Genomic DNA, 11,826 nt, shown 5'->3' on the forward strand with positions numbered 1-11,826 from the left:
ATTTTATTCTTCCTTTCAACACTGTTTAAAGGCTCCAACAGAGTAAACAAAGAAATCTCCACATAATCCTTCAAAATTACATAAACATGTATACACATGGGATGGAGATTTCTGTAGTCTATATATGGTTCTTTGGGGCAGGGCTGGGGAGAGGCAAGCTATGTGTTGAAAATTCAATTGTCGCTTTAAAAAAAAAAAATGGTGTTCTTACCAAACTGAACTGGTCACCTCTTAGGGCAAGCCTAAGAACAGCTATTCCCTTCCCCTACACAGTCACCCTAGACTTTTCCTGTATCTTGTGTTACTCCAGGCAAATCTGACCATCCAGAAAGATCCTCCACCCTCCAGCATCAACTAAAAGTACTCCTTATTCCTAATCAGAAGAAAGAGAACATTCTTCCTAAAGACAGAAGAAGGAAACAAACATTTAAGAATTTTCTATGAGTGCCTTCCTAGGTATTTCACATCCAGTACCTCAACCCCATGCAAACATGCATAAAATTCTCTAGACTGCTCCCTTCCTTACTCAAAAAAGCAGGGAACTTTATCTTCCTAATTCATTTTAGGTGATGCCTGGGGCAACCAAATATTTCACTGAAAGACATGTAATAAATGCTATTCCACAGAGGTAAGAATAAGGAAAAGAGCAGTTACCCGCTTTCATTTGGCTTAGAGGAAAATAAAACCGTGCTTACTATGTACTAAAATATCAGACCAACACACAGCATACTGCAGAACTTTAATACAATATGGTCAAACACAATATTCAAATATTAAACTTCTTAAGCACATCAAAGTCCTCTCCTGAAAGACAAACTGGGCTCTTTTAATAGCTACCTTTGTGTAACTTTATAAAATTCCTTCCCTCAACAATGCCTGACACTGATCTTGATACTTGTTAGGAAGTCTGATGTGACCATGACATCTCAGCAGACAGAGATTCAGGCATTATCCCAATGCCCGTCTTCAGAACTCCTCACCAGAGGACTGATCATCATCTTCATCCCTTACTTCTCGGTACTTCCTCGAAGTCTCCCCTTCCGGATTATAGCTCTGCATCTTTACATTGAGCCTTTCAGCTAACTTCTGTGCCGCGAGCTTGGCTTGCATCTCCTTGAAAACAAAAATCGAAGCAAATAGTTATACATTCACATCTTCTTCCCTGCAATTTTTGCAATAGAAGTCCTCTAAAGAGAAAAGGAAATCAAGGGGCACACCGCCCCACTCAGTGCTCTCTGTAGCAATGTGACAAGTCTGAGGTTGTGCCCAGCACAGATACAAGCGGGCAATGCTGGGGAGAGCTACTAGCCCGCTACAGTTGCGGTCACATTTCCAATAATAGACAACAGTGCACGGAAATACTCCCCCTCTACTTGGGAAACTGAGTAACCTGCTTAGTGCTGCAAGAGTTACAAACATGGGGGCGCCTGGGTGGCTCAGTCGGTTAAGTGGCCAACTCTTGGATTTCAGCTCAGGTCATGATCTCACGGTTTGTGGGTCTGAGGCCTGCCTAAGGCTCTGCACTCACAGCACAGAGCCTGTTCTGATCCTCTGTCTCCCTCTCGCTGCCCCTCCCCCGCTCCCTTGTGTTCTCTCTCTCAAAAATAAATAACCATTAAAACAAATTTTTAAAAGACAAATATGGATAGATTTTTATGTGGACACATGCACGTGTATACACAAACTCACAGAAGTCTGAACTATCAAACGTCAAAAAATCACTAACGCTGTTGTGCTGATCCTCCAAAAAAGAATCTTCTCTCCCAGATGAAGTCATGGCTTTTAGGCTTGAGAGTTAACATTCCAATGTCACAATGAAAATCAAGCAACCAATACTAAAAAGCTGACTATCCCTCTCCAAATATTCCCAAGAAAACAGCTAAGCAACTGAAAGTCCAAGTACGTTTTGGACACTGGCAGTGTGCTCATGTACACCCATGGACATTACCACTGACTGACTGATGGCATTTCTCATCTGGCTCTTCACTTTTCTCACACTTCTGACCCTATGCCTGGGAACTTCTTCAGGTCATTCCCTGAGGCCACGAAGATTCTGGGTGCGAGCTACTACTACTCTGACGAGGAACCCAGTGTCAAACGGAGGAGATGAATTCAATTTAAAAATATCTTAGGACAGGCACTGAACATCATATAAACAATTTAAAAAACAAATCCCCACTGCTGCAGTCATAGCTAGGCAGTAAGACTTTAATACACGAGGAAGAAAAATGGCTTTTAAAATGGAGTGCCTTGAAAATGCCAACAACCCATGCCAATGGAACTTTTGTGAAAAGCTAAGACTGAATAACAGCCTAGTTTTGTATTAACTGGGGGTATGGCACCTGATTAGAATTTAGCTAACAATACTAGGAACTTAAGCTGCTGTTCTCCTGGAGGTTCAAATTACTCCTATCTAAGTATACTGGACTCTTTCTTTGCTCCCTACTGCCCTCACACTTGTTTTCTCCCATCCCATCAGTCTGTACATAAACTGTTCATATATATGTTTAAAGTTCTCTGCAGAACTCCCAGATCTTTGAGGAAAGTGCTATACAAAATTAAGTCACTAAGCAGGTGACTAAAGACTCTTCTGTCTTCACAAGGGCCTGCTGATTATGCTTTCTCTCTTTTAAATGTTTGAGAGAGGACAGAGTGTGTGTGAGTGGGGAAGGGGGAGAGAGGGAGACACAGAATCAGAAGCAGGTTCGAGGCTCTGAGTTGTCAGCACAGAGCCCCACAGGGGGTTCAACCCCACAAACGGTGAGATCATGACCTGAGCCCAAGCTGGATGCTTAACTGACTGAGCCACCCAGGTGCCCCTGCAGATCATGCTTTTATGCTTAGTGTCCAAACGTCTGTTGGTAACACCACAGTAGTCCCCCAGGGTTATGCTCTTCCCTGTTTGGCAGGAGATGGAAACCTGAAAACACTTCCCTGATTCTACCACTGAGACTAGATTCTGCACTGAGAATCTCTCACATGGGGTTTAAGAGATACAAGACAGAGAAGTAAGACTTCTGCTAGCCTAAGAGCATAGGCTTTAAGAGATGGGGAATTCTGCCTGAGTCTCCCCACATTTCCTCCCCACTCTGCTGCAGGTAGCTGGGATCATCTCCAGCTGGGCCCTGCAGACTTCCGAGACTCTGAAAACTGGAGGCATACACCTGAGAGCCAACGGCATTAGCCAGCCATTTCTCAAGCACCTACTCCCTTCTATTAAGTTCTATCCTCTCTGAACTTGCTGGAGTGAACTCTGATTAGCAGCATCCAACACACACTCAAGAAACACGTAAAACTCTTAATACCTCATAATTCTGTTTCTGCTGTTTCTGAAGTGCCACAGATTCTTCCAGGGAGAGCAGCTGTGTGGGCATATGGTGAAGTGGCAGGAGCCGAGCTGCTGTGATGTCATCAAGATGCTTCTTATCCCTGAGCCGCCTTTCTTCCAAGGAAATGGGAGACCCTGTTCTCTGCCAATGACTAGATGAATCATTTTGTTGTGAAGGTAATCTGAAGGAGGGAAAATTTATGTTCTGTCATCAGACTGTTTCCTTTTTATAGACACTTGTTTACAACATTCACACACAGAAGTGGCCTTTAACCTAGCAATTCATTCTTCTGCAAAGGTAATAGTTTACCAATATTTCTATTTGTAGATACAAATCCTTCCCATTTTTAAACATATTTACTTCAAAAGCAGGAGTATTTAAATCGGCCCTTCTTTGGAGAGTGATATATGACAACCCACTGTTTTTAACAGATAATAGGTAGACTGACAAGCTCTTTATATTTTCCTTCTCTCTTCAAACCTTACACTTGAGCTGAACCACCAGTTTTGTTTAAGTTTATTTATTTTGAGAGAGAGACGACGGCATGAGCGGGCGAGGGATAGAGAGGATCCCAAGCAGGCTCCACATTGTCAGCACAGAGACCAACGGCGGGGCTCATATTCACAAAGCCATGAGACCATGACCTGAGCCAAAACCAAGAGTCGGATGCTTAACCAACTGGGCCACCCAGGCACCACTGAACCACCAGTTCTAACGGGAGACAGGAAGGTTGTCAGAAAAGCTTTAAAACAGTGAATTCTGAGGAGTCATGGAATAATTAATGCTCACTGTGGGAATGAGGGGCAATATGGTGAGACATAAGGGAAGTTCAGGGGCTAGGGCATGCAGGAATAGCGGTAAGATAAGGCTGGGGATTTGGCTGGGCCCAGTCTTCAGCAAAGAGTTCTGTTCTATGTACCGGATTCAGATCTGCATTTTACTAACTTCATTTTGGCAGCAGTGGAGTGGATGGGCTGGAAGACATAAGACTAGAATCCAGAACAGGTCAGTTATAGCCCAAGAGAGGGATGAGAGCCTTCCCTTTTGATAGGAAAGGATGAAAATAAGAATGACTAGGGGCACCTGGGTGGCGCAGTCAGTTAAGCGTCCGACTTCAGCCAGGTCACGATCTCGCGGTCTGTGAGTTTGAGCCCCGCGTCGGGCTCTGGGCTGATGGCTCAGAGCCTGGAGCCTGTTTCCGATTCTGTGTCTCCCTCTCTCTCTGCCCCTCCCCCGTTCATGCTCTGTCTCTCTCTGTCCCAAAAATAAATAAACGTTGAAAAAAAAAAAAATTAAAAAAAAAAAAAAAGAAAATAAGAATGACTAGAGATGAAGGTCAACAAAATACATCAGGCGGGTCTTTCTGGCTAGCAAATATGAAGAAAAAGGAACACACCTTGGGGAAAAAAAACCAAAGTGGTGGCACCATGAACTTAGGGAATATAGGAGAAAGTCAGTACAGGAAGAAGTGTTCTATCTGGCACATGATAAAGCTGAGGTGCCATAGAACAACCACATGGTTTCAAATATAATGGGCCATGCGGATCTCAAGTTCCGGAAGACCTAAGGTAGAGGGATAGGAGGGGTAGCTGCCAGCATCCAGGTGGTATTCTGGAGCCAGAAGAGCAGAAAAGGAGCCAAAGGCTGTTCATACATGGAATCCTTCAATCCACAGCTGACCAGGCCAGCCTTTCCTGATCTGATTTAACTGTACAGGATGTCCTCTGGCTCTCCCCACTCCCACCTACAGCTATATGACCATAACCCAGAACCAGGATCAATGTATTCTCTGACCAACTAGATGATGCTTCTGGTTTTGTCTTCCCAGAAGTGAAGAAACCTACCTCACTGCACACAAGATGAAAGATTACCGACAGAGGTCACAAAGATTACTCTTTATTCTTAACTAAATTTTAATGTAATATAATCCTGGTTTTCTATATAGAAGAAAAAATGTTTTCAAGTTAAAAAAAAATGGCAGGGTTAAACTTTAGTCTCTTTATAGTAATTCTTTAATAAAAGTTTTAGGTACTTCTAACTAGAGGTTTTGAGTTTTTTCAAGAAAAACAGCAGTGATTCCACTTTGTATCTGATGTTACATCCTGGTAAATACAGGCAGGCACAGTACCAGTAACCACTCCCTGATTTGAATGTTACATCTGCATATGAGTGAATAACATTCTTTTCTCTTCAAGGAGCTTTTCTTTTTCTGGAGACTCAGAAACAAAACTATGGCAAGGTTAGTTTGCCAGTCCTGCCTGAATCTGTTTTTCAGTTTCTTTAACCCTTCTCGGCTCCCTTCCCCTTGAAGTTATTATATAGTTCAATGTTCTTTGAAATGTGTAAGGCTTGGGTTTTCATCTAGATCCTGAGCTCTTTGAGGAGCAGGAGCTTTACTTGGGTGTCACCCCAGCACCAGCTGCTTACATATCATGAGCACGCAGATATTTTTCACCGAGATGTCTGTAAGCTTCTAAAGCTGCTTTTCCCTTAACTTACCGTCTAATCTAAGGGGGGAGCTGCATACCAAAAAACTGTTGTGAAAAATAAAGTCATAATAAATTCTCTAACTCTGGGTTTAATATCAAATATTGGCTAAACACCCTGAAATTCAATACTCCACCTGCTATCTGAAACCTTTTCAATTCTGGCTAAAAACCTAAAGGATTTTCCAACATGAATCCTCCACCCCAGCGAGGCTGTTTCCACAATATGCTCTTACCTAACTATAAGCAGATCCCACACAAAGTCCAGCAAACTAAAAGCATTCTCCCAGTTTTTTGAGTTTAACAAAGAGTATGTTCCCGTGACAGGCCTGTTTCTGATGATACTTACACATTAGTTTTAAATTTATGTGGTGGGGGCACTGGGTTCTTGGCTCGAATTTCTAGCACTTCCATGTAATGAGGCTTCTTCTGTGCCCCACGACAAAGCCCTGCCAAGTTCTCAGCACTCCTGTCCTGTTCTGAATGCTGTTCACCTGGGTCCGCAATTGTGATCCTTTGTAACCTATCAATAAACAGGTTGTCCGAGCTGCTGGAATGATCTTCTGCCTGACTTGAAACACGACGCTGAGGGAGACGCTCACCAGCTTCAGAAGAGGAAGGCACACTCGCTCTGCTACTGGGAACCGGGCACTTGCTCACTGTGTCCTCAACCTTGGGAGCCTCTTCATCGCCTTTGTGAGTAGGATGTGGTTGTGAGGTTGTTTCAGACGACTTGAAGTTACTTACAGAGGAACAGCCACAAACTGGAGACGAAGTATCAAGTATCTGGTCAGAATTCTGGGCCTTATCTGTGTCCACATCAACAACTGCAATTGCTTTTTGCCTTAGCTTACAGTCTAAACTAACAGGATGAAACAGTTCAGGTTTTCCTCTAACTTCTTCACGTTCTGCAATGGCAGCTTTCAGTTTGGCAAAAGAGTCTAAGATCTTTTTACCTCTGTCGGGCAATTTGCAAATGAATTTTCTGTTAAATGGAAAAAAAAATGTATATGTTACAGCCATGTTTTTAAACTTGAGATAGAAAGACAAAGCATTATCCTCAAAGGGAGAAAAATCTATCTTTAAGTAAAAAATCTGATTTCCAACGGTCTCAAAAGAGGAATGAAATAAGAGTCGTGATCTAAATACCCTAAAAAATAAGGGATGTAGGAAGAATAAGGAATATGCCTCATCTGTCTAAATTTCAGCGGAAGTATTTTAAGCATATGATAATACTCCGTAAGACACTCCAAAAATCAGCAGTTTTTAAAGTGTGATCTCCAAGATCTTACTGGGGAGGGAAGGTGGATGGGTCTGCAAGGTCAAAATGATTTTGATAATAATACTAAACCATTATTTGCCATATCCATGCTCATTTTTTCATATGGGTACAGTGGAGTTTTCCAGAGGTCACATGATATGTGATGGTATCATTGCTCTGATGGCTAATCATTGTGTATTCTGGTGTTTTAAAGATCTCTCACCTGTAATTCCTAATACACCAGTAAATATCAGTAGATACACATAAAACAAGAGCTCCTTGGGAGGCTCAGTGAGTCTTAACAGTCTAAACGGGTCCCAGAGACCAAAAAAGTTAGTTATCTGCTCTAGATCAAAATCCCATTCTCAAAAAATCCAAGCGTTTGTCTCTACTAGAAAGCTTCCAAATGGTCATTTGACCCTTTTGCTAAGTGACAGAAGTTCCTTTTCAGATGCTCTTTTCTTTATCCATATAATAGATGGAGGGAAGATTATACCTCGGGTTCCCTATTCTATGTCTCACACTACATTCCTTCCCACAATTTCAACATTAATATTCCTCTCCAGTTGCAATTCCTATGTATTCCCCGCCTTCTCGCTCCTGATCCTCATGACTTCTCCAGCTTTTAAGTAGATAAAATTCTCCCCTCAACTCAGTACCCTCTAAATAAAATCAACCACAGAGCTATTCCCCTCCCCAGGTTTTCTGTTCTTATCAGTGGTTCTCTATACAGTCTGGAAACTTCAGCGCTCTCTGTCACCTACATATTCAAATTATTCCATGCCTGATGTAGTTTTCCCAATCCCATAACTACCTTAAAAATACAGCCCTCTTGCTGGGAACTTCGCTGGAAATAACCAACTGTCTTCTCTTATTCCCTCAAAACCATCCTGCACCAAGCTGCTAAAATAAGCTTCCTAAAAAATCGCTTTCATTTTATCGTTCCCCTGCTACCGTCAAGTCGGCCAACTGAATGAGACCAACTTTTTCTGCCTAATATATCTGCACTTTATATCCTATCACTCTTACCCTTTCCTACGGTTCCTGTAAAAATAGGATCGAAAGATGAAATTGACAAGATGTTTTGGGCACGATACGGGCCGCAGTGGAGCGGGATTACCAAAGGATTTAGGACACAGACCCTCCCTTCAGGGAAGTAGTCAAACAATTAAAATCAACGCGAAGCTAAGGAACAGCTGAAACGGTAAGCAGCCTTTCAGCATAAAGCAATCTCCGCAGGCGTTACGTGCCAGACCAGGACGCAGCCGGCTTTGCGGCTGGAGGCCGTCCGCTCGCCAGCGGGATCGGAAAGGTCTGACTGTGGCAAGGTCACCTTCCAGGGTAGGGAACCCGGTGTGAGAGAAGGCGAGGGAACGCGTCCCAAGAAGACCGAACCAAAGGAGGCTGGCAGTGACTCGGCGGGACCCAAGCTTACTCGTTGCGCAAAAGTCTCTCCTGGCGCTTCAACATCTCCTGCAGCTCCGCCAAACTCCGCCGCCCCAAGTCCTCGGGAGCTTGGGGCTCGAAGCCGCGGGCCAGCGAGGACATTCTGCGGGGGCTGAGGCTGGCGAGGCGGCGGGCACTCGGATTCCTCAGCAGCCCCCGCGGCTAGCGCCGGATCCGCGACCGGCGGGGACTCCGGGGCACGAGCGGGAGTCGCCATTTTCCCGGAAGAACAGGTCTTCTTCGAGCCGAATCGAGCTTTATTGAAACACCGGAAACAAACACAGGCAAGGAGAAGGGGGCGCTGGGAGGAGCGGGAAAGGGCGGAAGTTACGGGGGGGGAGGGTGGCGTCAACCTTCGTCTGGGCCCACGTTTGCGACTTGTGTGTTTTCTCGGTTCATCAGCTCTTCGGGTTTATTCAGAAAATGTTTGCTAGTGCAACTGTAAGCCCGACAGGTATCCACGATCCCTGCTGTTATGGAGTCTACCGAGGGGTCGAGGGAGGCAGAGATTAATCCGGTAATAATAAAACAATATAATAGTAAGATCGGTATGGGCGCTAGGGCAGGTGTCTCGAAGAAGTGGAATGTACATAGAAAACTGAGTGATGAGTTGGTTAGCCACTGTTGAAGTTGGGGGAACGCGCCAGACACGTTTTGGTCTATGGTGCTGCGTGCGTCCTAGCCCAAGGCTTAGTGAAGTCCTCAGATTAAAGTTGGAGGGATTTTTGAAGACTCTCAGTGGTCCTATGGCATTTGGAGCAGGACTTTTCTTCATTTGCTGCATGCCTCAGGTATTGCAAGACATTTGGTTGAGCCCACTAGTTTTATGGCACTTCTGAGAGAGACAATCCAAAACACCTTTACTTTCCCCTCTGCCCCCCACCCTCGCTCTGCCAGTACAACACATATTTCCAAAGGTCTGCAAGAGAAGATGATGGGAGGTGCTGTACAAGCCAGCCGAAAACCTCTTTCACAATTCCCTATTGTGCTTGTAGAAAAACAGGCACAAAAACAAGTATTCCCAGGGCACAAAACTAGTATGTGACAGCATCAGATTTCACTTAAATGCCCAGCTCCTCTTTCTACCACACCAATTTGAAAATCTCCTTCTTTCACTTTATGCCTTTTTCTAAATGTTTAAAATGTTTTTTTTCAGGCTGTTACGAGTACAGCAGTGTAATAAGCATCCCAAACAGGTCTTACCTTCTCTCTGGGGTTAAGCTATCAGAGCTGTGTCCCATAGGAAAGACTAGGAAGCATACAAGAGTCACAACAGGTATCAATTGGGAGGTTTGGACACCCCCATAACCTCAACACCACCTCCCCATTCTTTGATGTGGAAAATTTAAATTTTCTCAAACCTATGTGAAGTGCTATAGTAAACAGAGCAATTCCCTCATCAGAAGATCGAGATAAAATCTGAAACTACTCCAGGGAGTACAGCTGAAGCTATTTCTGTATCCTCCCAATCTCATCCATTCCACCCAGATTAAAGTATCAAAATTCTCAGCATAAGCCCCGCTTTCAAGGACTTCAGCAACCTCCTCCAGCCCAGCTAAATAAGAAATACTTGAGTAAGGCCTTTGGGCCAGGTAGATGTCCCCTGGTAAACTCCCCCAAAGACTCCCTCATACTGTCCGTAGGCCACAGCTGTAGGCCTTTATTCAACCCTCACTAGTGAACCCATTCTGGTCCTGGACAACAGGTGTCTGGAGGCCAGGGTGCCTTTCTGTCAGGACTCAGAATTTTGCCCCCTGCTGTTTTCCTTTTGTGGAAAGCTGTCCCTCCTCCTGTAGCCCATTATAAATCTAAGTTCAAGCTTCTCCTCCTCAAGCCTTCCTAGATTATCCCAGCCCCAATTGCTTTTTCTTTTGAGCATAACTATACCTCTTCGAGTGGAAACCTCAGTATAGGAAGCATATTGTTCCTCTCCAATTATGTTACCACAGTGATTTCTTTTTCCTTTCTTTTTTTTTTTTTTTTTTCAACGTTTATTTATTTTTGGGACAGAGAGAGACAGAGCATGAACGGGGGAGGGGCAGAGAGAGAGGGAGACACAGAACCGGAAACAGGCTCCAGGCTCCGAGCCATCAGCCCAGAGCCCGACGCGGGGCTCGAACTCCCGGACCGAGAGATCGTGACCTGGCTGAAGTCGAAGTCGGACGCTTAACCGACTGCGCCACCCAGGCGCCCCTCTTTTTCCTTTCTAACAAAGTTGTAAGTCAGGGAGTTCTGTCAGTGAGTTGAGTTTGTATTTTTCTGTCTCTCCTAATGCATATGGCAGGTATTGATTGATGGAATCTCCCTCTCTCATTTTTTCTCACTGCCTTTCCCTCGTGTTCCTCTTAATGAAATGTCCCTTTTATATGTACAGAATCTTAAGCTTTTTATTGAAGTATCAGCCATAATAATCGTGAAGATATTTTCAGTAATATGGGATAGAATTTTTTTTTTTTTTTTTTTAAGAAATGAATTTTATGGGAACTTGGGTAGCTCAGTCAGTTGGGCATCCGACTGCAGCTCAGGTCATGATGTGATTAATGGTTGTGGGCTCCAGCCTTCTCTCAGGCTCTGTTGCTGACACCTCAGAGCCTGGAGCCTGCTTTGGATTCTTTGTGCCCCTCTCCCTCTCCCTCTCCCTCTCCCTCTGCCCCTCCCCCTCCCCCTTTCCTACTCATGCTCTGTCTCTCAAAAATAAGTAAATATTAAAAATTTTTTTAAAAAGAAATGAATTTTATTAAAGGACACTAACATTGAAAATTAGTACACAGACATCCTATTATTTACTTAGAGCTGTGATAGGCATGTTCTATTCTTGTCTGTAATTGTCTCACAACTGCCAGGTGGTGTCATTTGCCAAAACTGCATTAAATGTAACCTAGCAGAAGTTAGATCCTCAGGGTTTTTTTTTTAAGCTTTAAATAGCCCTGACATGATACTATTACCTTTTTTTTTTTTTTTAATCCAAGTTAGTCAACATATAGTGTAATACTGATTTCAGGAATAGAATTTAGTGACTGATCACTTAAATAAAACACCCAGTGCTCATCACATGTGCCCTCCTTAATGCTCATCACCCATTTAACCCATCCCTATGCAACACTCCACCAGCAACCCTCAGTTTGTTCTCTGTATTTAAGAGTCTTTTATGGTTTCCCATTCTGTTTTTATATTATTTTTGATTCCCTTCGCCTATGTTCATCTGTTGTGTTTCTTAGATTCCACATGTGGGTATAATCATATGATACGTGTGTTTCACTGACTGATTTGGCTTAGCATAATACACTCTAGTTCCATCCATGTT

The 11,826-nt window shown here is 43.7% G+C and overlaps 1 protein-coding gene across 1 annotated transcript; it reads right to left on the reverse strand.

The window, feature by feature from the left end:
- Nucleotides 1–721: 721 nt before the first annotated feature.
- Nucleotides 722–8,767, reverse strand: POLR2M (RNA polymerase II subunit M). Its single transcript, XM_047864467.1, has 4 exons — nucleotides 8,512–8,767; nucleotides 6,165–6,800; nucleotides 3,306–3,510; nucleotides 722–1,113 (listed from the first exon to the last, which is right to left on the reverse strand). The coding sequence occupies exons 1-4, from the start codon at nucleotides 8,622–8,624 to the stop codon at nucleotides 967–969; spliced, it is 1,101 nt and encodes a 366-aa protein (XP_047720423.1). The 5' UTR covers nucleotides 8,625–8,767; the 3' UTR covers nucleotides 722–966.
- Between the last annotated feature and the right edge of the window lie 3,059 nt (nucleotides 8,768–11,826).

This window comes from Prionailurus viverrinus, chromosome B3 (assembly GCF_022837055.1).
Source record: "Prionailurus viverrinus isolate Anna chromosome B3, UM_Priviv_1.0, whole genome shotgun sequence".
In the NCBI taxonomy this organism is placed as follows: domain Eukaryota; kingdom Metazoa; phylum Chordata; class Mammalia; order Carnivora; family Felidae; genus Prionailurus; species Prionailurus viverrinus.